Source organism: Homarus americanus, unplaced genomic scaffold, assembly GCF_018991925.1.
Source record: "Homarus americanus isolate GMGI-L3 unplaced genomic scaffold, GMGI_Hamer_2.0 scaffold52806, whole genome shotgun sequence".
Lineage (NCBI taxonomy): Eukaryota > Metazoa > Arthropoda > Malacostraca > Decapoda > Nephropidae > Homarus > Homarus americanus.
In genome coordinates this window covers 8,888,845-8,916,477 of record NW_024720773.1, presented here as the reverse complement: position 1 = coordinate 8,916,477, position 27,633 = coordinate 8,888,845, and the positions used below count along the sequence as shown (strand labels likewise).

General features: G+C 41.8%; 3 protein-coding genes across 10 annotated transcripts; 1 reads left to right on the top strand and 2 right to left on the bottom strand.

Annotated features, from left to right (window-relative positions):
- The first annotated feature begins 453 nt into the window (after nt 1-453).
- On the top strand, nt 454-5,772 carry LOC121861031 (carboxypeptidase B-like). 5 transcript variants are annotated; one of them, XM_042358514.1, is made up of 6 exons: nt 454-502; nt 1,538-1,627; nt 2,071-2,262; nt 2,746-2,853; nt 4,147-4,294; nt 5,036-5,772. In XM_042358514.1, the coding sequence occupies exons 2-6, from the start codon at nt 1,538-1,540 to the stop codon at nt 5,734-5,736; spliced, it is 1,239 nt and encodes a 412-aa protein (XP_042214448.1). In that variant the 5' UTR covers nt 454-502; the 3' UTR covers nt 5,737-5,772. The 5 variants fall into 5 exon arrangements, with proteins under 5 accessions (XP_042214448.1, XP_042214445.1, XP_042214444.1 ...); XM_042358511.1 differs by having other exon boundaries at nt 485-575; XM_042358510.1 differs by having other exon boundaries at nt 487-670; nt 5,036-5,771.
- A 2,576-nt stretch (nt 5,773-8,348) lies between these two features.
- On the bottom strand, nt 8,349-15,146 carry LOC121861030 (carboxypeptidase B-like). Its single transcript, XM_042358509.1, has 7 exons — nt 15,021-15,146; nt 12,495-12,581; nt 11,850-12,047; nt 11,337-11,447; nt 10,910-11,027; nt 10,468-10,542; nt 8,349-9,648 (listed from the first exon to the last, which is right to left on the bottom strand). Exons 2-7 carry the CDS (start codon nt 12,579-12,581, stop codon nt 8,930-8,932), a joined length of 1,308 nt encoding a protein of 435 aa, XP_042214443.1. The 5' UTR covers nt 15,021-15,146; the 3' UTR covers nt 8,349-8,929.
- Nucleotides 15,147-19,935: 4,789 nt separating this feature from the next.
- LOC121861029 (carboxypeptidase B-like) lies at nt 19,936-27,376 on the bottom strand. Of its 4 annotated transcripts, none has more exons than XM_042358505.1 (7): nt 27,267-27,376; nt 23,743-23,835; nt 22,976-23,173; nt 22,431-22,541; nt 21,893-22,010; nt 21,452-21,526; nt 19,936-20,902 (listed from the first exon to the last, which is right to left on the bottom strand). In XM_042358505.1, the coding sequence occupies exons 2-7, from the start codon at nt 23,833-23,835 to the stop codon at nt 20,184-20,186; spliced, it is 1,314 nt and encodes a 437-aa protein (XP_042214439.1). In that variant the 5' UTR covers nt 27,267-27,376; the 3' UTR covers nt 19,936-20,183. The 4 variants fall into 4 exon arrangements, with proteins under 4 accessions (XP_042214439.1, XP_042214438.1, XP_042214440.1 ...); XM_042358504.1 differs by lacking the exon at nt 27,267-27,376 and adding an exon at nt 25,925-25,974; XM_042358506.1 differs by lacking the exon at nt 27,267-27,376 and adding an exon at nt 25,880-25,934.
- Nucleotides 27,377-27,633: the final 257 nt, after the last annotated feature.

The following is a 27,633-nucleotide window of genomic DNA, read 5'->3' as shown; positions in this document are numbered from 1 at the left end:
GCCACATTTCCATAGATGGTAAATATCTATCACAAATGTCGAGGCCACATGAAAAAATATACTTGTCCATTCCAACTTATTTGTTTATAATGACGTCAAACCGACGGATGACGTCCTCGGTTGACTGGCAAGCGTAACCTTAATATTAGTAGAATTGGCAGAGCACATTAACCCCTAATCCATCCATCTGATTCCATCACAAAGTACAGGTGTTGTTGAGCGTGACGTCATCATGTGTGCCAGTTTCTCTTGAGTGAAAAACAGTCGGGTTTTTTTTTGTATACACCACCAATGTTTAAATATTTCAAACATGTTGTTCGAACAGTATTGCTATATGTAGAAAATTGCAGTATGTAAAACGAATTATTAGAGTTGAATTTGAAAATGACCAAGGGTGAACTACTGTACAGTACGTCTGGCAGAGGATTGTGTACATATGTGGCAGTCAACAGGTGTTTAATGGGGTGTCGTGTCCCAGTAGGTGCACCTGTTTCACTTGCCAGTGAGTATAAGTGAGGGAAACAAGTACATTATTGTGGGGAAAATAAACAGACTAAGAAAGTGAGCACACTGAGGTAAAGGATCGCGAAAAATTTAGAGTGAAGATCAGTGGAAATTCGCGGGTAGTGGATAAGTGCTGGCAACTGCTGTTTCGTGACCGTCATACAAGGTGTTTTATTATTATTATTATTATTTATTGGGCAACCCCCCCCCCTGCCCCCTATATCCTTGTGTAAGGTGAAGCGCAGAAGCGTTTACAGCGCCCAACAGAGAAGCATGCTAAGTTCATGCTTGCCTTATGTCTCATGAGTTAAGGGCGTAGAAGCCTGAAGAGTCAAGGGCGTAGAAGCCTGAAGTGTCAATGGTTTTATGTCTAAGCAAGTTATCGGAAGCTCCAACAACTTGTCCCTGAATACGAATTCGCAAGTTTCGATTTACAGCAGGTACCTACTTTGCTGCTAGGTGAACAGGGACCAAGGGGACTAGGAAGAGTGTCCAAACAACTTCCGGCGGCCCGGGAAACACAAGGTGTTGATTGGTTGAGGTACCTGAACAAGATTATAATTTGGCTAGTTCGTGAAGTCTGGTTTAGAAACGACTCAGGAAGTTTCAGCCAGTTTACGGGATACGGGTACGATACTCGCAGTCACTTGTCCCACTCCCACCTCTCCTTTATATTAACAAAAAGGAAGTGTACAACAGTGATATCTATGCTTGTATTTACTATGTAATTAACAATTCTTTATTCCTTTAAATATATAGTTAGTGAATGCACTTTTTCCATTATCCTGTTTTTCACTTTATTATTCCTGAGATGACATCATTAATTTGAAGTTGTCATGAAAAGCTTCTATGAGTGCGAATTTGCATCGACTAATTTATAATGTACCTCCTAGTCATGAAATATGCGCCCCACACATCTGTTCGCTCAGGGTCGCTTACTTTATACATGTTGTCTCAAATAGAAATTCGTGTTTATATATAACATTATAAAAAATGTAGATGACAATGTGATTTTACTTTATAATTTTTTCAGATGTGTTTAGGGCGGGTGTTGACGGCTGTGGTACTCCTAACAGCTGCTAGGGGCGCCTCCATCACACAGGAAGCGCTGAGAGGACACCAGGTATGTTATGAGTAACGTTAAGAAAAATGTATAGTTCACTCTTTGTTACCCAAAATTTATGTTTGTATATGTATGGCGATGTGACACACATTATTATAATTCAGCATTTTATGTGTTGAGTACATATTTGTAGCTGAGTCAGTCAGCTGTCGATTACTGACATGATAGACTCGCCGAGAAAACTTTAGCCAATCAATGCAGACGTAGATTATATTCCAATTTTGTTTGTTACGCATGGGTATAAAGTATAGATACAGTCGTAATTAATGTGTGTGGTGACAGTGTCCTTAACTGAATATGAATATACCGCTAATTGAATATCAAAACTAATCTAGATATGAATAAATGTATCTAAAAACTACCTAACCTTTACATATTTGCACATGGTAATGAAGTCAGCCTGATTCATAATTACAGTGTCTCAAAAATATTACCACTTTCAGGTATGGGAGGTTAGCGGCGGTCTTGTTCCACAGCACCTGGTGATGACTGGCTTGGTGGACCCTCTGGATCACTCTGGACCTTCACGCTCCATTAGGGTCGCTCCTGAGTTTGCCAGCAAGGTGAAGGAATCCCTACACCGAGCTGACCTCACCTACCGGATCCTTGTCCATGACCTTTCCACTTACCTAGAGGTGAGTGTGGCGGAGGGTAGATGTTTTTGTTACCACTATTAAGCAGTTTAATAGTGTGTCTGTTGTCCTCACTGAGACAACGCCAGGTAGTGTTTGTGTTCCTTTCCTGCCAATGTTCATGTCATAGACCCAATATCTCACTCTTTACTCTCTGCCTCGTAGCCTTGTACCCTGCTTGTAAGTCCTTCATTAACACTGTACTCTTTAAAAACCTTGCACCTAAAGCCTAAGAACACACCCAACCCTTCACACAATACAACCCCGACCCCACAACACTACCCCATCTTTCACATTACATCTCACCTCATAACTCCAACCCCACAACATGTCTCACAACACCTACTGTACCCCACGACACACCCCTCACATTACAATTCACTCCAACACACCTCAAGCTCATCTGCTTCCCTGAGTACCTATGACTTTTTGATTCAGTTAAGTACCTGAATATATTGTATTACTGTATTCCACCACGTTTTCCAGGAGGAGGAGGTACGAGAAGGAAGGTCAAGGCGGGACGCAGAAAACATCACCTGTACCTGCTCGTCCTGCCTTGAGCCACTACACTCACAGTACATGAGCTTCTGTCAGGTGAGTGACTCTCTTCTATATTATTTAACTACTACTCTACCAGAATTAATTATCTAACTCCTGAATTATTTATCCACTACCTTAATCAATTTGGTGGTTGGTATTTACTTACTACTAAATTTATTTTGCCAAAAAACTATGGCTTAGTTCGCTACATGGATCTTATCATATATTATAGACCCAAAGTATAAGCTCTTCATGTTATGAATATAGTGAAAGTAGATCCCACAGCACTGCACTTAACTGCCTTCACTTCCCCAGCTGTAAAGGTGCAGTAGTTACTCATTCACAGTTAAGTGAAATGGGAGTGTAGTCACAAACCAGTGAGAGTCTTTGGACAGGAGGTGGGTGCTATATCCACTCAGACGCAAAACTATGTGATATTTCTTGGCCTCTAATTGAATGAGAGTTTTCTGGCCGTATTCTTGCAACCAGTCGCCTGAATTGCTTGGAAATAGGAGGAAGTCTTCTAAGGAGTCCTCAGATCTGAGTAGCAAGTGGTCAGCTTTCGTTGCTGTCTATGAGGGATGAACTAATAAGCAAATCATCAGCATATTGCTACAGATGAACTTTCAAGTAAATCTGTGTCACAATACCAAGCTGGCCAGAGGATAACATTTAGATCAACAGATAGCATAACACGCTTGATTACTCTTCCTTTGTTTTGACTCCATGGTTGCATAGAGTTGATGCTTTCTGGACCTGTGGATGTGTTTCTCCCAGTGACAGGTTCGATTTAGGTCTATTCAGCTTTCATTTAGGTTCAATTAGCTTCCATTTATGTCCAATTAGTTTCCATTTAGGTACTTTTAGGGGATTAAAGTGATCCTGAACTTGACAGTAAGCACAGAAACTAATGAAAATAACTGTTAATCTAATTCCTCACTAATCCAGTTCACTAATTTTTTACGGTCTTACCACAGCACTGATAATCAACGGATTTTTGTGTATCAGAGATTACCTTAAAGATTCACACTTACCACGACACCAGTGAAATTTGTTCTCATATTATTAACATCTTCTGTATAGACTTGGCTTCAAAACACAATATCGTGCCAATTTTCCCCCCAAATGACCACTTAATATGTTAGGTGTACTGTATCTTTGTGTGTACCGCTCACAAGTGCAGTACATTAGTTTCACATTATTTTACATACCCTAAACATTTATATATCTAAGTGCTGTGCAAATATTTGAAAAATGTAAATTCAAATCCCTTTTTTTTTTTTAAACTTTGCTGTCCCAATTTCACACTTTAGCGTGATTGTAAGTTACCACACGGCTATCCTACAGATAGAGAGGTTCCTGGCAGACATGGCACAAACCTACCCCGACAGGATCAATGTAACTTCCATTGGCAAGTCGGTTGAGGGCCGCGATATTTGGCTGGCTCACCTTAAACCCACGAACCCATTGGACAAATCCATCTGGGTGGAGGCTGGTGAGTTCCTTGTTGCTGCTCTTGCTGAAAACTAATGTTGAAGAAAATTTACAAACGTTTAGGCCATAGATGTGCTGATCTAGACGGATCATATCTTGAAGAGGTCAATAAATATCTAGGGTCAAAACATACATCCACCTTCCCGCGGTATATCCCCAGGTATTTCTCAAAGGAGTGATGAGATTTACCTTGTGGTAATCAGGACACCATGCCATCAGGTTATCTTGACTAACCCACATAGGCGAGGGAACTGGTCGTAAAATGGTGATGATGAAGATGATTTCTGGACCGGACTCAGGAAACATGATTAGAGGAATAATCCAGTCCACCTGATAGAGACTTGACTTGGAAATTAGTTTACTTATTGGATACATGGCTTAAGAATTAGTACCCTCCCATTTTTGGGGGACCTCTCAGAATTACATCACATCAAAGAGTGGGGGAAAAGTATCCTGCATAATTTAAGGATGTAGCATTTACCTGGACAGTTAACAACTAAAGTAATTAAAAATATAGTTAAACTTATTACTGATGATATTCTTAGTGTGATTAAATGAAGCAGCTTAAATTTCACATTCCTGTACACACATTTTTTAACTGGTCTGTAATCAGTTATGGCCTTGAAGGTTTTGTTAGAGATGATGGCTGAAAATTGAACTTATTATTTCGAAAGAGACATAAGGTTATGTTACACTCAGAACACATGAACCCAACATACTGATTTCTGTACGCTTGTATCAGGCCTGCATGCCCGGGAGTGGATCTCGCCAGCTGTGGCTCTGCACCTCATCCACCGCCTGATCCACAACTCATCCATGGCTGGAATAGATGCCTTTATCATACCGATGGCCAACCCAGATGGTTATGTCTACACTTGGACTACCAATCGTTTCTGGAGAAAGAACCGCAGGATTTTGGCCAGTAATTGTGATGGGGTTGACCTCAACCGCAACTGGGATTTCCATTTTGGTGTGGGCGCCTCCACTGATCCTTGCAGCGAAGTGTACAAAGGACCATCTGCCTTTTCTGAACCGGAGACTCGGGCTCTACGTGATGCTATGCTGAAAGAGAAAGATAATATGGTGCTGGTGTTGGCTCTACACAGTTTTGGACAGAACCTGCTGTACCCGTGGGGCTGGTCCAAAACTGTCCAAGCACCTGGCAGGGATGAGCTCATCGCCACAGGAAAAGTGTTCACTTTCGCTGCCAGGAAGGCCACAGATGTGAAATACAATGTAATAAACTCTGCTGGAGACTTTTATTTTGCATCTGGGGCCACTGATGACTGGGCCTTGGGGATGCTCAAGACCAAGTACGCATACACACTGGAGCTGAGGGACAAGGGGACTTGGGGCTTCTCCCTTCCATCAGATAACATCGCTGACTGCAGCGAGGAAGTGTGGCAGGGACTCAACGCTATGGTCAACGATATTGTCTCTTAAAATTTTAGCTATCTCATATATATATATATATATATATATATATATATATATATATATATATATATATATATATATATATATATATATATATATATATATATATATATATATATATATATATATATTGGTATATATATTTATTCACTGGCCAGAAGGACTGTACTATATTGTATCACCTGCAGGACTTATTACTGTCACCAAGTCCTTAAGTATTCATTCTCGCCTAAAGTAAAGGAGCTGTCTCATATATTATTATAGTAATTTTTTAGACAAGAAGCATAAACATCCCAACAGTGTTTTGGTGGCCAGTATCAAGAGATCACTTACCACCAACAAAAATATCACTAAATATCGCTAAAATGTTAACATCTGATTTTATTATTGAACTAATCTTACTAAGAATAATAGGCAGTAATATCTCTAAGTCTATTACAGAAAATGCAGAAAACGCATCTTGAAAATATAGAATTCCTCTCACGAATCTACTTGTAAACTCATCAACCTTCACCTGTCAGTCACTACTCAGATATGTCCAGGTATAGAAATACCGGTCAAAAGTACCCCAGTGTGATTAGGCCCCAACCTAATCTAACCATGTGGATTAGGGTCGAGTCCTGATGGGTGTCAGACCTAATAGTCCCCAAAATAATCATCAGGATGGTCCTCAGTGTTAATGGTTAGCTAGGGACATGTTAGGATTATGGCTCATTTGACCTACAGCCAAACACATGTATTTGAAATTGATTTAAGATTATGAAGACATATTATCCCGGTAAGGATGGATTAACGAGGGCGTAACAATAATTGATAAACTTGGCAAACTGTTGATGTTTTTCCAATACAACCTTCTTTACCATCTACCATAATCCACACCACCTACCATGATCTACACACCACCTACCGTGTTCCACACCACCTACCATGATCCACACACCACCTTCCATGATCCACACCATATACCATGATCCACACCATGTACCATGATCCACACACCACCTACCATGTTCCACACCACCTACCATGATCCACACACCACCTACCATGATTCACACACCACCTACCATGATCCACACCATCTACCATGATCCACACACCACCTACCATGATCCACACACCACCTACCATGATCCACACCATCTACCATGATCCACACACCACCTACCATGATTCACACACCACCTACCATGATCCACACCATCTACCATGATCGACACACCACCTACCATGATTCACACACCACCACCATTACCATGATCCACACCATCTAACATGATCCACACACCACCTACCATGATTCACACACCACCTACCATGATCCACACCATCTACCATGATCCACACACCACCTACCATGATTCACACACCACCTGCCATGATCCACACCATCTACCATGATCCACACACCACCTACCATGATCCACACCACCTACCATGATCCACACACCACCTACCATGATCCACACATCACCTACCATGATCCACACACCACTTACCATGATCCACACAGCACCTACCATGATCCACACCAACTACCATGACCCCACCACTTACCATTGCGATCGACCGAGGGTGAATATCGGTCATTATCCCGGCAAAGATTGACAGCTGTAGGGCGGTCAGTGGACACACCTACAGTATATATGACGGCCGTAATAACACTTGTCACCATATCGACACATGTGACGATTTCGTAACTGACTAAACCTGTGGTGGTCTACTATTACCTGTGACTGCAATAACGCCTGTGACTAATAACACCAGTGACAGTAATAACGCCTGTGACTGGTTCCAATAACACTCATGATCGGTATAATAGTAGCTGTGATAGGTTGTGATCAGTGTAGGTAGACATGTGACCCACCACACACAAATACACATTGCACCCAGTTAACCTTGGTCTACAAGTTAATAGTTAAAGTGAGTTAGCTTTGTTTAAAACCCGTCGTTCTCCAGTGGACTAGGTGCCCGACTACCACTCCTGATAAATTGTTCAGTAAATCGATAAATAGAACCTGAGAAAACCGCTACAACTGTATTCCCTTTGTGGACCTTAAAACACTGTTGAAATAAAATATGGGAGTTTGAGCTTAGTAAACGAAAGTATCAAGTTAAAAGAATACACCATTATTTACATTCCCCCATGACAGTACCTTTCACCTACCAGCAGAATGTACTGATTACTAACTCCCAGCTGGAAATGTTTATGATCGAGTTTGTTTTACTTGGCTGCTGTTGAAGTTTGGAGAGTTTGTAAAAGTAAATACAACACTTTGTCAAATATCACTTGCCCCCTCGGACAGTTAGCATCCCATTTGTACTTGGCTGAAAACCTCATACTCTTGGCCTGGGCATTCACGCAGCCATTATGTTAAGCTCTGTAGAGTTATAGGTGTCCCGTCTGTCTGTTGGCAGGTGGTTGTCACACGGTAAGTGACGTTACGTTGGATGCGTTGTAGTCAGACCCACACACAGACTCTCCAAACATGGTCGGTAACCCTCTTGATTTTCACCTTGGCTTGGGTTTTCTGCGAACCTGTTTACAGAAACTGATAAAACCATTATGAAGTGTGACAAGTAGAGATATATCATGGTAAGGGTAAACAAATAATTCATTAAAACATTGACTTTATTCAATTGTACAGTGCAGTAAGAAGTGTAGTGCTGTGAGAGGTAGTTGTATGGTGTCGTCTTGTACAAGTGTAGTCATGTCTGATGCTCCAGGCCGTCCAATACGTTGAGATGTTAGACAACATCAAGAAGTCTACAACTTCTGGGAGTAGATTCATCTGCACTGAATATCAATACAATATTGAAATAGTTAATTTAGAGCATGAATTTTTTTTTAGGATTTCCTTAATTAAAGTGGCCAGTTCAGGTCTTCAAGGTAGCACGATTTTGTTTTTGAAACCTATATAAAGGTGTCTACAGTGCCCGTCGGCCAAATATCAGAGTCGTACCAACATGTACAGGACCAAAGTTGGCCAAGTGATTTTTGGGATCCATAGACACAATGTAAAAATCTTCATACAAAGTCTCCAAAAACAATACAGTTCCAACTTTGAACCCCTGGACCCGAGCATCACACTTTAAATCTTTGCTTTGTGATGGTATTTGTAAATTACTTTTAGTGGCCACAAAATGTAAGTTAATGGTTCATGCTAACCAAAAACTTTTACTTGGCACCCATCCAACACTACTGGGTATATTTTTCTGGGGCGAGGGCCAGGAACACCATATTGAGTCCCTCCAACACCTCCTGCCCAGTTGGAAGGATCTCATCGGGGTCCAGAACGAAGCTGCTTTTATCACGAAGCTCGAGTGTATAGGAGTACGTGGTCTTTAGGACACCCTTGGCCCAGTCGTCAGTTGCGCCAGATGCAGGAGAAAAGCTACCGCTGCTCTTGACCACGTAGTTCTTGCCATGAACCGTCTTGACAGTGTTAGCAAATATTATGCCAAGCTGTTTCATTTCTTCTGTTTGTGGTGCTGGGTTACTGGCGGGGTTACCGTAGGGAAAGAGCAGCAGCTGGCCGTAGCTGTGCACTGCCATCACCATTTGGAGGGTGCCTGTGCTGTTCACCTGCAGCATTGCGTCTCGCAGGGCCTGAGTCTCTGGTTCAGAAAAGGCAGATGTTCCTCGATAAGTTTCACCGCAGGGATTAGGGGAGGCGCCCACACCGTAATCAAAGTCCCAGTTACGGTTAAGATCGACGCCGTCACATGAGCTGTCGGGGTTGTTTCTGCGGTTCTTACGCCAGAGGCGATTATTAGTCCAGGTGTGGACGTATCCATCAGGGTTTGCCATGGGCACTACGTAAACCTCCAGCCCCCGACCCATAGAGCAGTCATGAGTAATATTGTGAATGATTTGTAGAGTTACGGCTGGTGAGATCCATTCACGAGCGTGGATGCCTGACAATAACAGAAACAACCTTGTATGAGTTAAAGCTCTACTTACACAAATGTAAAAGAAAAACTCAGGAAAATAACAACTTTATGATATATAATGTGACAGTTCTTGGTCATATTTACTGTAGAGGTTATAGGCATACAAGAAAAAACAGGTCAAATATTCAAGTGTTTCCAAAAGTCCCTTCATGGTTGTGTTCACAGTTTCTTGAGGAACTACACATCCAAAACATGGGGTATTGTACTGTATGTTATCAATTTGTGCACATAACTGTAGTCTTCATTACCAAGTACACTGTGACTTACTCTTGCAGAGGGCTGTACAAGTTGCACACTGTACAAGTCACACGCTGTGCGAGACACAATGTGTATGTTGAGGAATTCAGTTCTGTGCAGATAATAATAGATGGCATTCCCGTGTTTTGGATGTGCAACTTCTTCAAGGTATTGTAAACACGACCGTCGAGTGACCGTGAACGACTACATCCCCTACTGGATATCCTTGAGCCTCAGATCATCCTCACGCCTTCAAGAGTTACAGCAGTGCCTGAGAAATGCACACATTGTACTTATGGGCTCCGCTGGCTTATTATTGAGCGACAAAGATAAAATTAATATTTTAATAGAGAGAGATATAATGTATACACGCTGCAAAAAGTATCTTTACGATTTTGTGAAGACATTATGACACGACGGACAAAGGATTTTGACAACCCTACCAAGACACCAGGAACTGCAGTGTTCATTTTGAAATTCATCCGACCCCTACTTAAAGATACTTTATGGAGCGAGTCACATACACTTAGCCTTAATAACACCCACCTCCCTCCAGCCAGACCGTCCGGCGCTTCATGGCAGAGTACGCAATACGCGGTGTCATGCCAATCGGTTCCTGACCTGTAGGGAAAGATCTCACGCATCATTACTATACCTTGACCCAGACAATACAACGCCACATGTAGCAAGCAGTCTATCAATACACACACAATACATCTCCCCAGATACCACGACAAAATTGCTTTGGTGGTCTGAGGAAAAAGTCAGGTAATTCATCTGTCAGTGAGAATTATATAGGTAGAAGTAACTGGCGTAACTTACAGCTGTCTTCAGTAATATTAATTATAATGTGGGACTACTGGGGGTGTAGACTACAAGGGATGAGGACTACATAGAGTAGAGACTACGCTGCTTGTAGACTGACACTAAAGGTTACTAGGGCTGTAGACCACAGCACAATAGACTACAGGGTACAGGGGCCACCCACCTTCACAACCAGAACGGTTGATGTGAACCATCCATATGTCACGACCCTCGATCGACTTGCCGATGGATGAAACACTAACTCTGGGGTGGCTGTTCAGCTGGGCCAAGTAGTACTCCATCTATTGGGGAAGGAGAGAGTTATAGTGAACCATCTGAATGCAATAGGTCACCACATGTAGGTGGGGTATAGTGAACTATGGGTGACAGGTGGTGGGATGTCTTACATTTAACAGAAGCCGAGACTGTTACTATAGTGATTGGTTGTTGGCAGTACGCCTCACATAGCAACTAACAGTCAGTCATCATTCACGAATTATGAGACTTACTAAGGCTGATAAAATTACCTATGCAGGTATGACTTTGTATGACCTTATGGTCAGATCTATACCTATTGGAAGGTCGTGTTAAACGTGAGGGACAAGATTTACCTGCTCAAAGGTCATGTAGTTGTCGGTGAGAGGGGCAGAGCAGTTTAATGAAGTACAGGTTTGGGCCGTCAGTCCAAATCGGACCTGGACCAGCGGTGTGACGTCGTTATCCTGAAATAAATACACATTATAATGGGACGCCTGAACCTGGTGCTGGGGTGATTGGTTTGATCTTTTGGAATGGCTTCAGATAGTCCAAATTTTGCCTAGTCTTTTGGATAAAAAAATCCTATTTTCAAAATACTATTTACTTTTGGTTATTCTGGGACGATTCTCATGCTGTAAAGTGGTTTCAAAGTTGTAGAATAATCCATTTTCCTTAGAAAATTTCAGTGCCAAAATACTCAATGTTCTTTGCCATAATGGTGAGTGTCAATGCTATGGTTACACAGATTCAGTCTAGACATAATTTGTAGTGTTTGCAGACACAAAATATATTGTTTTTAATGAACATATTCGGTCTGTTGAACCATAAATACAGTAAACAAAGTCAATACAATTTCAGGCACTGACCCGAAGATATCTTGCCAGGTCTTGGACGATGACCTGATAGGTGATGCCAGCCTGATCTAGGACCTCCTTCACCAGACCTGCCGTCTCGGGGGTGACCCTGAGGGAGGTTGATGGTCCCGAGTGGTCCAGCGGGTCCACCAGGCCATCCACAACCAGCTGCTGGACCGTGGCTTCGTCCTCCTGGTTCAGCTTCCATACCTGAGTCGACGATAATGATTTCACAGGTAAACAATTAATTAATTTATGTTGAGTTTGTTATATAATTTATCGATTCATCCAGTGTCACAATTTAACTAATTCATGTTTCTTTTTATAGTCACAAGATATTAATTAACATCACTATGAAAGATTATTAATATACGGGTATTTACGGTTATCAATGAAATTATTTGTGGCGATGATAACTTCATATTTATTATTAGTTTTATTATAATAAAGTAAGAAATTGTGCAAGCTTTACTGTTCTCAGACCCGTCCGGCATTACCATAATATATTCTGTGCTGACTGGGTCCATATACTGTACCCGTGTGGAGCCATTAAGCTGACTCATCTGAGAGTACAGTAGAGCCACTAAACTGACTCATCAGAGTGTGGAGCCATTAAACTTGCTTGCCTGGTGTTGAGTCATGAAGGTTTTCACGCACCTGATTACCAGTCAGTTCTCTGTAGTTATCAGAGGCGACAGAAGTGACGACAGCCAATAGGAAGACGCCCACCTGTTGCCAACACATCTGTACCAACACATCTCAGTCAGTATTACCAACACACCTCACTCAGTATTACCAACACACCTCAGTAATTATGACCACAGCACCATAGTCATCTATCTATCCATCCATCCATCTATCAATCTATCCAGCTCCATCATATGTGTGGCTGGAATTTTTTTCTGTTTGTAGAGTTCACCGTTAAGGGGGTTTACGACCGCGTCATTAAACAGGAGGAGGTGGTGTCGTCCGGCGAGGCACACGAGAGAGTGTGTGTAATTATGAGTCTAAATAATTAGTGTGTTTGGTATCTAAAATAAGTATCGTCAACTATTAATCCTCAATTAGTACATTATTAAAAAAATATATAAATCATCAGATATATTTAGGGGAGAAGAAATATGGTTAAAATCATTATCCAACACCTGATTTTTTTTACACCTATTAAGCTCGGGGATTAAAAAGGTGGCCCAGCATTTAAAGTTCTTTCGTAATCGGGTTATAACTTTTACGTAATCGGGATATAACTGTTATGTAATCGGGATATAACTCATGGTACAGGTCTTCGTCGAGCTGTGGGCTGATAGAGGGTTGATGGTATGTGTAGTGTATGTGTGTATTAGTTAGGGAATAATCTTGTGTGTGTTTGTGAGAAGAACCAGCATGCAAGAGTAATTGTAGAGTCAAGATTCGTGTTCCTGTTATTGTGTGCAGTATTTAAGTGACGTGAGTTTTGGCGCCGGAAAAGGGCAACACCCCCCAGCTTATATGCAGGGTTCATTGACTTCCTCTTCCATCTCCCACCCGTAACTTACCAAACATAAACTTAACCTAACCTACTTACGATTGAATAAAGCATAATTTTTACATAAATCTAAGTTACAGTGAATAATAATAATATCGCTGTGTTGGTGGAACAGTTGATGTTTGCTTATCTCACCACCGCAGTCGCGCGTTCAAATTCCTGGTTCGGATGTGTGACCTTGAAGGGACAGAGAAGCGAAACAAAGGTTGATTTTCCCGTAGAATATTACAACATTAGAGGCTGTGGGGGTCTTGTAAAATGCCAGGGATTTCTTCTCACGATATTGTGTGTGTGTGTGTGTTACCAACTGTAGGAGCATCGAGGCTACCATTATCCATGAACATCTACGTTGGACTGGTCATATTACCCGCGTGGACGACAGTAGACTGCCAAAGCAGCTACTTTACAGTCAGTCACCTAACGAATAGTAAACGTAACGCTGGCGGACAACTGAAAATGTATAAGGATAGTCTTAAAACAAACCAGAAAAGTGCCAAATCAACCCCCTCACCTGGGAGACGATTACTCCACACCGTAACGCTTGGAGGAGCACCACACGAGAAGGTGTCTACTGTATACTTTCGAGTTAGCCCGACTGCAAACCGAGGCAGACAAGCGCCAACGCCGGAAAGACGCTGCCGCCGCCCCTCTTCACTAGATGTAGCCCTCCACACGTGCAACATTTGTGGACGACCCTGCTGGTCTCGTATCGGCCTCTAGTCACCTCAGAGCTCACCAACCTAGGTGACATCCCTCATAACTCAAATCATTGTATCATACTGGATGATCTCATACTCGATTCCGAGTGACAGTAAAGTAATAGTAGTAGTATTAGTAGTGTGTGTGTGTTTCTGTAGGCTTAGGAGTCAGTCACGCCAACACACCTGAGTTTTTATGCATGTTTATATACCTAACGAATTGTCTACCTGCATTGTCAATATGCCTCCTGCTGAGTCACTATAAAACTTGTAGTATGATTTTACTGAATATCTTTCTATCGGATAAACAAAATTGGAGTGCCTAATTCATCGCACTAGTAAGGTCTTAATCTCTCTCTCACACACACACACACACACACACACACACACACACACACACTACTACTACTACTTTGCTGTCACTCGGAATCGAGTATGACGATCATCCAGCTATGAGACAATGATATTAGTTTTTAGGGATGTCACCTTCGTTGGTGAGCTCTGAGGTGACTAAAGAGGCCGATACGGAACCGGCAGGGTCGTTCACAGATGTTGCACGTGTGGAGGGCTTCATCTAGTGCGGGAGGGGCGGCGGCAGCATCTTTGCGGCGTTGGCGCTTGTACACATCCACCCACACGCGCTATTTCAAAAACATTAAGATGCCAAATTTGAACCCTATGTTAAATTCATATTTAAATAAAGTCACCTTCAAACTATTATATTTCACTATTTCACAGCTTTTGTTACTTATCTGGAATTAATTATTGTATAATTAGTTTGAAGTTATTGCGTTGGGAAGGTGAAAATATTATTGCATATACCGGATCGAAGTTGTTATACCCGAGCAAAGCTGTTGCGTCACCAGGGATGTAATTACCACTCAATCAATTCTTCATACCTGAGGAGTAAAGTTTAGCGAACAGTAAGCTTGAAAGACGCGGTAGAGACAGAGAACTTACCTTGGTACTGTGTGTAGGGGGGTTCTGTGCTGTGCTCCTTACTACACCACCGTTAAACACCAACTGGTCTAAGTAATGTGGAAGATAACAAGATGAACTGTCCTCCACGTGTCTCCTGTGACGCGGCGTACGCACGAGTACCCATGAGCGTGTTCGCACCGTCTCTGGGTATATTCGTATCAGCAAAGGTTTTTATTTTCTCTATCTCACTTGCTTTAATAATTATATATTTACATTAGAAACATAACTATACATAAATTATTGGTACCCAACATGTAAAGATTCTGTCGCAACTGCTGTTAATATTAGGAGGAAAATATTATCAATCCGAAGCCATGGTTGATGTCTGAACAACTGGTGACCAGTGATGCCGGCCACTTCAAAATAGATACTTATGTGCAATATAGTAAAATTGATGTCAGGATATGAACAACGTGATTTTTTGTGTAGTTATTGCTTATTTGTCTCTTACTGTTGATCGGAAATTTGTTGACTTATACGAACCTGTACGTTATGTGAAAAGACTTAACACTAGTGGCAACATGTTCAGCGTTTTTATGCTGACCAGGTAGGTGCCCACCTGCTATCAAATCTCCCACTTGCTAATTTTACCTTCCTCCTACAGTTTGTTCTTCTCTCCATCTCATCATCATCACACAGGTGGCCATCAGTTGAAAATGGCGTTTGATCACCACACATACACACACTCTCTCTGTAATGTTAGTCTTCTTCTTCCTCCTTCCTTCCTCTTCTTTTCTTTCTTTACGTTTTCCTCCTTCTTACTGTCTGTTTCCTCCTTTCCTTCCCCTCCCATCCAAGTTTCCTCATTTTTCATACCCTTTCTGATTTCTTTAGTTCCTATATTTTCTAATGCAAGTTGTCCCGACTGTATAATAGTTTAACATACTCTTATTTGCTTTTGTTTTACCTGTTTGTCGTATCATTTGTTATGTTTTTTTACTGCAGGGAAAAAAAATTGTGTATGTCGCTGATGCAAAGTAGGTTTTTGAAAGCTGGGTGGTAGTAAAAGTGTGTGTGTGTGTGTGTGTGTGTGTGTGTGTGTGTGTGTGTGTGTGTGTGTGTGTGTGTGTAATAATAATAATAATAATTAACGGTTTATTGAAAGAGCTTGGCAGCCAGAAGGCTGAAAATATACAGTTACATATTTGGGGAATGGGTTACGAATTACAAATAATATACAAGTAACATAAGTGACACAAATAAGACATATAATAACTTAGATGGGGATCAGCTCAAACTACAGTTCATTTCAACATAGTGACAGTGTAAGGAGCAGTGTTTACCGGGAGTGAATACACTGATTTATTACATGTTATTGATAATTTTTACAATGGTTGGGACTGGGCTGTGTGTGTGTGTGTGTGTGTGTGTGTGTGTGTGTGTGTGTGTGTGTGTGTGTGTGTGTGTGTGTGTGTGTGTGTGTGTGTGTGTGTGTGTTTTACGCACCTAAACGCTATGTAATGATTGATTGTCAGACCAAAGCTTACAGCCCAGAATTACAGCACATACAACAGCAATTGGATAAAATTATGGCTCACCGATAGAACGCAGACGGTCAGCGTAGATGGTGTTAAATCTGAGTGGGGCCGTGTAACCAGTGGGGTTCCCCAGGGGTCAGTACCAGGCCCACTCTTGTTCATAATCTACATAAACGATCTAGATACTGGGATCAGCAGTGACATAAGCAAGTTTGCGGATGACACCAAAATAGGGCGGCAGATAAATTCAGGGCAGGATACAAATGCATTACAGGAGGATCTAAATATACTGCAGGGGTGGTCTGAAAAATGGCGTACTTAATATTGGAAGAACAAATACTGACAATGTATACAGCCTTAACAACATCAACCTAGCGAAGTCGACTTGTGAAAGAGACCTAGGGGTACTTGTAAGCCCGGACCTACGGCCTAGAAAACAGTGCGTTAATGTTCGAAATAAGGCAAACAGAGTATTGGGTTTTATAACTAGAAGTGTAAGTAATAAGAGTGCAGAGGTCTTATTGCAACTATATCTTGCGCTAGTCAGGCCGCACCTCGATTATGCGGTTCAGTTCTGGTGCCCTTAATATAGAATGGATATCAATTCACTAGAGTCGGTGCAGCGAAGAATGACGAAAATGATTCCGGGACTTAGAAACCTTCCATATCAGGATAGGTTAAAGAAACTTAACTTGCATTCTCTAGAAAGACGAAGAGTGCGGGGAGATGTGATAGAAGTATTTAAGTGGGTGAAAGGATTCAATAAAGGGGATATAGATAAAGCTCTTATAATATCCGAGCAGGATAGGACTCGGAGCAATGGATTTAAGTTGGATAAGTTTAGGTTTAGGTGGGACATAGGAAGGAACTGGTTCACAAATAGGGTGGTGGACGAGTGGAACAAGCTTAGCAACTTTGTAGTAAGTGCGGGAACTCTGGAAAGTTTCAAAAGGAGGCTAGATAGATTCATGGATAATAGAGAGTGGTAGTAACTCTCGACAGGAGCTGCCATGCATAGGCCAACCGGCCTATTGTAGACTCCTTATTTTCTTATGTTCTTATGTAAGTACACTGCAGACCTCGTGGTACCCTGACATTCCAGGTAGACACACCCCAAGACCCTAGGGACCCGACCTCGCCGCTAATTAAGAACATAAGAATGGAGGAAACTGCAGCGGGCCTATTGGCCCATACTGGGCAGTCCCGTTTACACCCAACCCCTATTGTTCATATAAGCATCCAACCTATGTTTGAAGCTATTCAGCGTATTCGAGTTAATGATGATATTTGGTAACTTGTTCCATTCATCTACTACTCTGTTTCCAAACCAGTGTTTACTTATTTCATGCCGAAATCTAAATTTGTCTCATTTAAAACCATTGTTGCGAGTTCGCTCCTGGTTGGATAGTTTGAGCACCTTTGTAATGTCCCCTTTGTTTAGCCCTGACTTCCATTTATACACCTCTATCAGGTCGGGTGACCTGGGTGACCTCACCTGACCAAGACACCTGGGCATGACCACACCTGAACACGCTGTCCAGATCTAACCAGTTTAGTGATAATTGGTTAGAGGTCAAAAGCCGGCTGGGCCGACCCCATATAAAGGCCCTACAGTCCTGTCCATTCTCATTCTCACGTTGATTCTGATACGGCATCATTCAGAGAGGTTGGTCATTGAGAGGTCAGTCTGTCCACTCGCACAGAGTCACGCTCGTCCCCTCCCCCCAGGTCGGGGGGGAGACTTCACGACGCCCCCAGCTAAGCAGAGTCCCGCATACGAGAGCCCAGCCAACACCCACTGGGCCTACGTCAGGTGTACACGTGAGTCATTGTCAGAGCAATCTCTTGGGTGAGTTACCTACTGTGGGAAGTGTATTCATTCATGTTGTGTCCGAGAAGTCAGTGTCGAGTAACGTAAAACATAATGTGTTAGTACCCCGATATAATAGTGATATTAATGTGTCCATGTCATTGAGTGAATTAATAAATGGTTGTATCGAAAAGGTGTTTAACAGGTTGTCCCTTGAGAAGAATAGATTTGTGTATTGACATATAAGATAAGCGTGTTGACTCTGAGTAAATAACACAAGCGGCCACGCTACCAAGCTTCTCTCTTTACATTCCTATTCTCTATACTTCCTACATATGTGTAATCCTCTTCTTGCAAGTTCTGTCTCATTATAACTACCTGGGGAATTAGGTTGGGTTAGGGTATATTAGACTAAGTTAAATTAGGTTAGTTAGGTTAGGTAAGAGTTAGAGTATTTAATAATCGGGCGAAACAAGCTGGGGTGCCTATTCTTCACATGATCTGCATACTTGGATATTGAGTAATACTAAAATGACTGTAATATATGTTTTTGCACGAGACAAAAAAATCGTATTTGTTTGGAAGCTGAGAGACGTTGGTAGGTTATTGTCCATCCCTGTCAACAATAATCATGAAATATAGATAAGTTCCTTATTATTAAGGTATCGGGAAGTAAGTCATGCGCTCATAGCCAGTTAATCACTCACTGATTTGAATGGTGTCCTGTACTGAAGCTACTCGCCCTGGTCTCGCTCCAACACTAGCAACGTTTCTGTCCACTTAACTTACTACTAAACATTTGAATATATTGACATCGTGATGGAAATCCCTGCATGAATCTACAACTGCCTAAGCACGTTCAGTGCGTTTTGAGGGCAGACATACATTTTATGATCGAGATTGTTTTAATTTGCTGCTGAAGGGCAGATCCTGGGGGATTGGACCCCCCTTTTCGTCAGAAAATTCGAGTATTTTTTCTTTAATGCAGTATTGTACTCAGACATTTTTGTTTAGTAAAAAAGTAATTACTATTGACCTCAGAATATCTCCTAATATCAAGTGCGCGTGGCATCAAAATGACCATGATATTGGTCAGATTTAAAAAAAAAATTCTGGCGGCGGGGATTACAGTCCCCCCCAAAACCCCACAGCTCACTATGTTCCCCCACCCAGAACTACTTGGACCCTTTCCCCCATTGATATTCCTGAATCCGCCATTGCTGCTGTTGAAGTTTGGAGAGTTTGTAAAAGTAAATACAACACTTGGTCAAATATCACTTGCCCCCTCGCAAAGTTAGCATCCCATTTGTACTTGGCTGAAAACCTCATACTCTTGGCCTGGGCATTCACGCAGCCATTATGTTAAGCTCTGTAGAGTTATAGGTGTCCCGTCTGTCTGTTGGCAGGTGGTTGTCACACGGTAAGTGACGTTATGTTGGATGCGTTGTAGTCAGACCCACACACAGACTCTCCAAACATGGTCGGTAACCCTCTTGATTTTCACCTTGGCTTGGGTTTTCTGCGAACTTGTTTACAGAAACTGATAAAACCATTATGAAGTGTGACAAGTAGAGATATATCATGGTAAGGGTAAACAAATAATTCATTGAAACATTGACTTTATTCAATTGAACAGTGCAGTAAGAAGTGTAGTGCTGTGAGAGGTAGTTGTATGGTGTCGTCTTGTACAGGTGTAGTCATGTCTGATGCTCCAGGCCGTCCAATACGTTGAGATGTTAGACAACATCAACAAGTCTACAACTTCTGGGAGTAGATTCATCTGCACTGAATATTAATACAATATTGATGCACCTCTCATCCAACAGCTGCTGGTGGCGACATACCAGCTCAGCACTACTGGGTATTCTTTTCTCTGGCGAGAGCCAGAAACACCATCTTGAGTCCCTCCAACACTTCCTGCCCCGTGGGCAGAATCTCATCGGGTTTCAGAACGAAGGTCTTTTTACTACGTAGCTCAAGTGTATAGGCGTACTTGGCCTTGAGAATACCCTTGGCCCAGTCTTGGGAAGTGCCAGACGCTGGGTACAATTCATTGGCGTTCATAATCTTGTATGTCTTGTCATGAACCTTGTTGACAGTGTTGACGAACAATTTCCCAAGATTCTCCATCTTCTCCTTGTATGGTGCTGGGTTACTGGCGGGGCCACCGTAGGGATAGAGCAGCAGCTGGCCGTAGCTGTGCACTGCCATCACCATTTGGAGGGTGCCTGTGCTGTTCACCTGCAGCATTGCTTCTCGCAGGGCCTGAGTCTCTGGTTCAGAAAAGGCAGATGTTCCTCGATAAGTTTCACCGCAGGGATGAGGGGAGGCGCCCACACCGTAATCAAAGTCCCAGTTACGGTTAAGATCGACGCCGTCACATGAGCTGTCGGGGTTGTTTCTGCGGTTCTTACGCCAGAGGCGATTATTAGTCCAGGTGTGGACGTATCCATCAGGGTTTGCCATGGGCACTACGTAAACCTCCAGCCCCCGACCCATAGAGCAGTCATGAGTAATATTGTGAATGATTTGTAGAGTTACGGCTGGTGAGATCCATTCACGAGCGTGGATGCCTGACAATAACAAAAACAACCTTGTATGAGTTAAAGCTCTACTTACACCAATGTAAAAGAAAAACTCAGGAAAATAACAACTTTATGATATATAATGTGACAGTTCTTGGTCATATTTACTGTAGAGGTTACAGGCATACAAGAAAAAATATCAGGTCAAATATTCAAGTGTTTCCAAAAGTCCCTTCATGGTTGTGTTCACAGTTTCTTGAGGAACTACACATCCAAAACATGGGGTATTGTACTGTATGTTATCAATTTGTGCACATAACTGTAGTCTTCATTACCAAGTACACTGTGACTTACTCTTGCAGAGGGCTGTACAAGTTGCACACTGTACAAGTCACACGCTGTGCGAGACACAATGTGTATGTTGAGGAATTCAGTTCTGTGCAGATAATAATAGATGGCATTCCCGTGTTTTGGATGTGCAACTTCTTCAAGGTATTGTAAACACGACCGTCGAGTGACCGTGAACGACTACATCCCCTACTGGATATCCTTGAGCCTTGGGCCATCCTCATACCTTCAACAGTAAATAATACCCACCTCCCTCCAGCCAGACCGTCCGGCGCTTCATGGCAGAGTACGCAAAACGCGGTGTCATGCCAATCGGTTCCTGACCTGTAGGGAAAGATCTCACGCATCATTACTATACCTTGACCCAGACAATACAACGCCACATGTAATAAGCAGTTTATCAATACACACACAATACATCTCCCCAGATACCACGACAAAATTGCTTTGGTGGTCTGAGGAAAAAGTCAGGTAATTCATCTGTCAGTGAGAATATATAGGTAGAAGTAACTGGCGTAACTTACAGCTGTCTTCAGTAATTTTCATTATAATCTGGGACTACTGGGGGTGTAGACTACAAGGGATGAGGACTACATAGAGTAGATACTTCACTGCTTGTAGACTGACACTAAAGGTTACTAGGGCTGTAGACCACAGCACAATAGACTACAGGGTACAGGGGCCACCCACCTTCACAACCAGAACGGTTGATGTGAACTATCCATATGTCACGACCCTCGATCGACTTGCCGATGGATGAAACACTAACTCTGGGGTGGCTGTTCAGCTGGGCCAAGTAGTACTCCATCTATTGGGGAAGGAGAGAGTTATAGTGAACCATCTGCATGTAATATGTGGGGCAGAAGGTGGGGTATAGTGAACTGTGGGGGACAGATGGTGGGTTAAATCTCCTAAAACGTAAATTAGTTTTGACTCACAATTAACAGGACCCGAGACACTCACTCACAAATTGATAAGGGTGTATCTCCGTTCCGTTTTAATGCTGATAAGTCAATTGTTGGCGCCCTGATGACACCATTACCTTAAAGGGTCACGTCAGAGGCCCATAGTACACATAGGTTTTAAGAAATGTATTGTGTTAATATTCATCACCTGATATGACTTATAAGATACAGTATGCAGGTATGACACTATTACTATATCGAAGGTTATAAGATCAAATCTCTTTATATCTGTTGAATGGTCGTATAGAAAAGATAAAATTCACCTGGTCAAAGGTCATGTAGTTGTCGGTGAGAGGGGCAGTGCAGCTGGATGATGTGCAGGTTTGGGCCCTCAGCTCCTTCCGGACCTGTGACCTCTGTATAACGTCGTTAACCTGAAGTAAATGCGCAGCATTAATGATACGGCTGAAGTTGGTGCAGAGATGGACTGAGTCAATCTTTGGGATTATTTTTGATGCAGTAAAAACAGTTTCAGAAGCTCAAGATTTTGTCCAATCTTCTGGGAAAATAAAACTTCACACTTTTAAAATACATTTTTTTTTTTTGGTGCTTTTCGGATGATCCTCCGATTGTAAAACGGTAACAAAACTTCAAAATAATCTACATTATTTGCCTTCTTTTGGGATAATCAAGAAAACTTTAAAAAGGCTTCAGTCTTTGTAGACAAAATAAATTGTTTTCGATGAAGGTGCTTCAGCTGCCAGGGATATAAGGCACCGTTCACCAGGTCTTGTTTCTACAGCATGCACCTTGAATAAGTTGAACCATAAATACAGTAAACAAAGTCAATACAATTTCAGGCACTGACCCGAAGATATCTTGCCAGGTCTTGGACGATGACCTGATAGGTGATGCCAGCCTGGTCTAGGACCTCCTTCACCAGACCTGCCGTCTCGGGGGTGACCCTGAGGGAGGTTGATGGTCCCGAGTGGTCCAGCGGGTCCACCAGGCCATCCACAACCAGCTGCTGGACCGTGGCTTCGTCCTCCTGGTTCAGCTTCCATACCTGAGTCGACGATCATGATTTCACAGGTAAACAATTAATTAATTTATGTTGAGTTTGTTATATAATTTATCGATTCATCCAGTGTCACAATTGAACTAATTCATGTTTCTTTTTATAGTCACAAGATATTAATTAACATCACTATGAAAGATTATTAATATACTGGTATTTACGGTTATCAATGAAATTATTTGTGGCGATGATAACTTCATATTTATTATTAGTTTTATTATGATAAAGTAAGAAATTGTGCAAGCTTTACTGTTCTCAGACCCGTCCGGCATTACCATAATATATTCTGTGCTGACTGGGTCCATATACTGTACCCGTGTGGAGCCATTAAGCTGACTCATCTGAGTGTTTAGCAGTTAAGCTGACTTTCATCTGAGTGTATAGCCACTAAGCTGACTTTCATCTGATTATTGATCAATTAAGCTAACTTTCATCTGAGTGTAGAGCTATTAAGCTGACTTTCATCTGAGTGTTTAACCATTAAGCTGATTTTCATCAGAGTGTAGAGCCGTTAAGCTTGCTTGCCTGACTGTTGAGTCATGAAGGTTGTCACGCACCTGATTTCCAGTCAGTTCTTTGTAGTTATCAGAGGCGACAGAAGTGACGACAGCCAATAGGAAGACGCCCACATACTGTTGCCAACTCGACATCTGTACCAACACATCTCAGTCAGGATTACCAACACCTCAGTCAGGATTACCAACACATCTCAGTCAATATTACCAACGTCTCAGTCAGGATTACCAACACACCTCAGTATTCTACTCTACACTCTTTCACATTTTCCCCTTCCCCCTAATTCTCAAACTAGATCCGTTTCTAGAGCTGATATCATTTCATCTATCAATGCGGATCTGTGCAGCATCTCCGAATGGGGCGGTAGAAACTTGGTTAAATTCAATAATAATAAAACTCAGTATTTACCACTTACACTTTCCAAAATAGAAGATCTCCCACCAATCACATTTCAGGACGCCATCATTCTGCCAAATTCTAAAATAGATATGCTAGGCCTCACCATTTCCTCTAATATGTCATGTAAGCCGCACATCCACAACGTTGCTAAAGCTGCCTCTCGAAAGCTGGGAATGCTGTACTGATGCCGTATAGCTACCGTACTTCACTGAGCAGTTGTTTCAAGTTTATAAGGGATTTATTCGTCCTAACTTGGAGTACTGCTCTCATATCTGGGGTGGCTCTTCTTCTGTCCAACTGTTAGATAGGGTGGAATCAATGGCATTTCGTCTTATTAACCCTCCTCCTTTAGTTGATAATCTCTCTTCCCTTTCTCTTCGCCGCAATATTGCTTCACTCTCTCTCTCTCTCTCTTTTACAGGTATTTTAACGGGTATGTTCGATGGATTTGGCATCCTGTGTACCGCCAAGGCCGTGGGTTCGTAACACACGTCTTGCCCGCGGTGCCCACCGTTTCTGCTTGGATGTCGGTCACACTAGAATATAACCCATTATAATACATCCTTCATCCTTCTTTCCTCACACAGCCAAACTGTGGAATACTCTGCCTTCTGTGTTTCCACACTCATACAATGTGTCTCATTTCAAAAAGTTGTTTTTCCTGCATCTTCGTGGTGTGGATTAATTTAGTATTTTTCTCTTCTATTTTTAATTTATTTTTACTCCCCCCTCCCCCTTCAGGCCTCGTTGTGGGTTGATGACCTGTGCCTGGGTGGGCTATTCCCCGTAAAAAATTATCAACACCACACTTCAATAATACCAACACATCTTATCATCGCCATCCCCGCTATTTTTGGCTATTTCCCAACCTTGTGCGGGTTAGCCACAATTGAGTGATGAAATGATAATCACGGTTACCATAAACCAGATTTGGTATAACCAGCTCATCTCAGTCAGTATTACCACCACATCTCAGTATTACCACCACACTTCAGTATTACCACCACATCTCAGTATTACCACCACATCTCAGTATTACCAACACACTTCAGTATTACCACCACACTTCAGTATTACCACCACACTTCAGTGTTACCACCACATCTCAGTATTACCAACACGCTTCAGTATTACCACTACACTTCAGTATTACCACCACACTTCAGTATTACCACCACACTTCAGTGTTACCACCACATCTCAGTATTACCAACACACTTCAGTATTACCAACACACTTCAGTATTACCACCACATCTCAGTATTACCACCACATCACAGTATTTCCACCACATTTCAGTATTACCACCACATCTCAGTATTACCACCACACTTCAGTATTACCACCACATCTCAGTATTACCACCACACTTCAGTGTTACCACCACATCTCAGTATTACCAACACACTTCAGTATTACCACTACACTTCAGTATTACCACCACACTTCAGTATTACCACCACACTTCAGTGTTACCACCACATCTCAGTATTACCAACACACTTCAGTATTACCAACACACTTCAGTATTACCACCACATCTCAGTATTACCACCACATCTCAGTATTTCCACCACATTTCAGTATTACCACCACATCTCAGTATTACCACCACACTTCAGTATTACCACCACACTTCAGTATTACCACCACATCACAGTATTACCAACACACTTCAGTATTACCACCACACTTCAGTGTTACCACCACACTTCAGTATTACCACCACACTTCAGTATTACCACCACATCTCAGTATACCACCACACTTCAGTATTACCACCACATCTCAGTATACCACCACTCTCCAGTATTACCACCACACCTGAGGCAGCATAACTTCGATACCTCCCCCTTACCACCACACATGCTAACCCACAGAGTAAAAGGGGACGCCGTAATATACTTCCCTTTACAAACTTCAGTTCACAGGTGTTTCACGAACCCTTTAGAACAAGTTATCTATAAACGAAAGCACTGCATCACATGTGCGGTAATTTATGTCAAGGAGCTTTGTAGTGACTTAATATTTCTTCCTACTTGATGTGATAAATACTACAGTAATTTCATTATACGTTGCTGAATGAAATTGATTCTCTTACTCTCTCTAATTTAGACAAGGGTGTGACGTGAGTTCCGTTATTCATATGTTTTTATAATGAAAGGTGTCTTACATTTCACATGCATTTATTTAGGCCATATGTGTACCTCCCCTCCCTTCCTCTCTAAAATCTAGTGGAGTGGGCCTAGGGAATGTTATTACACACACACACACACACACACACACACACACACACACACACACACACGTTCAAAAAACAATATCGTGCCAACTCAGTATCCCTAACATAACGCCACAATACCAAGCGTAGTAATATTCTACAGGGAAGTCAACCATTGTTTTACGTATCTGCTACCGGATTGAATAAAAAAAAGTAAAAATATCCTAAAACTCATAAAAAAAATTAATCACTTCACTACAGCTAAGCGTCCTGACGATCAAATTCATGTTTTCAATTTTACAAAGTTTCTAGAAGGTAATTTTACCATATGTTTCATAATCTAATGAATACTGTATAGTAATAAGAAGAAATAAATGATACGGACAACAAAGCTACAGGACCTATACGATACATATTAAAATATTGAGGTTATTATTACTGCGATATAATCAACGATGACTGGTATAGCCTTCCCGTTCCCCAGCTGCTGATGTTATACAAGGCCTGCGATGTGTGTGTGTGTGTGTGTGTAAAGTAGTCCAACACCTGAATTTATCTACATAATGAAGTGCATTTATTTTTAGGCTCATGGGCACATTATAAACGCCTTCCACACACAAACACACATTCCAAAAGCAGTATTGTATCTTCTCTAACTTACTCACATGATTATACTACTGAACGGGAATTAAATTTCGTATCTTTAGGTGAAAGTTGTATTAAGTTAGATCCGAAATTAAGTTGTATAATTTGATGCAAGTTATTATTATTAAGATGCTGATGTTAATTTAAGTTGTATAATTTGGATGGAGTTTTATTACGTGAAATCCGAAAGTTAAAGATGTTTAATATGACAGGTAAGTACTGGATCGAAGTTGTCATCCCTGAGGAGTAAATTTTAGCGAACACTAAGCTTGAGAAACACAAGGTGACAAGAGTGCTTACCTTAGCACGTGGGACACAAACAAATACACTCCTCACCGCGCTGCAACTAAACCCCAACTGTCCAGCCTGAACAGTTTAGGAGAAACATCTTGATGAAGTGTCCAGCTGTGTTTACGGGTTGTCAATCGTACGTGTGCTTCGCCTCCGAAAATGATCATAGCTTCTCATTTTATCTATCTCACTTGCTCTACAAAGTGTAAGCGTGCAGTAGAGACTAAACTATGAATAATTAAAAAACAACGAAATAACTAGTAGTGATAATGAGGAAAATATTACCAATCCAAACACCTGGTTGATGGCTATATCAGAACAAGTATAATACATACAAATAAAAAGTTTCGTGATGACCTAACATAACCTGACCTTA

Coding starts and splice junctions, on each gene's coding strand:
- LOC121861030 (XM_042358509.1), bottom strand. CDS start 12,581: ATGTGTTGGCAACAGGTGGGCGTCTTCCTATTGGCTGTCGTCACTTCT. Junction 10,543..10,909: donor CAACCGTTCTGGTTGTGAAG/GTGGGTGGCCCC, acceptor CTTTCCCTACAG/GTCAGGAACCGATTGGCATG. Junction 9,649..10,467: donor GACGGTCTGGCTGGAGGGAG/GTGGGTGTTATT, acceptor TGTTATTGTCAG/GCATCCACGCTCGTGAATGG.
- LOC121861029 (XM_042358504.1), bottom strand. Junction 23,174..23,742: donor AAGAACTGACTGGAAATCAG/GTGCGTGACAAC, acceptor TCGTCGACTCAG/GTATGGAAGCTGAACCAGGA. Junction 22,011..22,430: donor ACTACATGACCTTTGACCAG/GTGAATTTTATC, acceptor CTTCCCCAATAG/ATGGAGTACTACTTGGCCCA.
- LOC121861031 (XM_042358514.1), top strand. CDS start 1,538: ATGTGTTTAGGGCGGGTGTTGACGGCTGTGGTACTCCTAACAGCTGCT. Junction 1,628..2,070: donor AAGCGCTGAGAGGACACCAG/GTATGTTATGAG, acceptor TACCACTTTCAG/GTATGGGAGGTTAGCGGCGG. Junction 4,295..5,035: donor ATCCATCTGGGTGGAGGCTG/GTGAGTTCCTTG, acceptor CGCTTGTATCAG/GCCTGCATGCCCGGGAGTGG.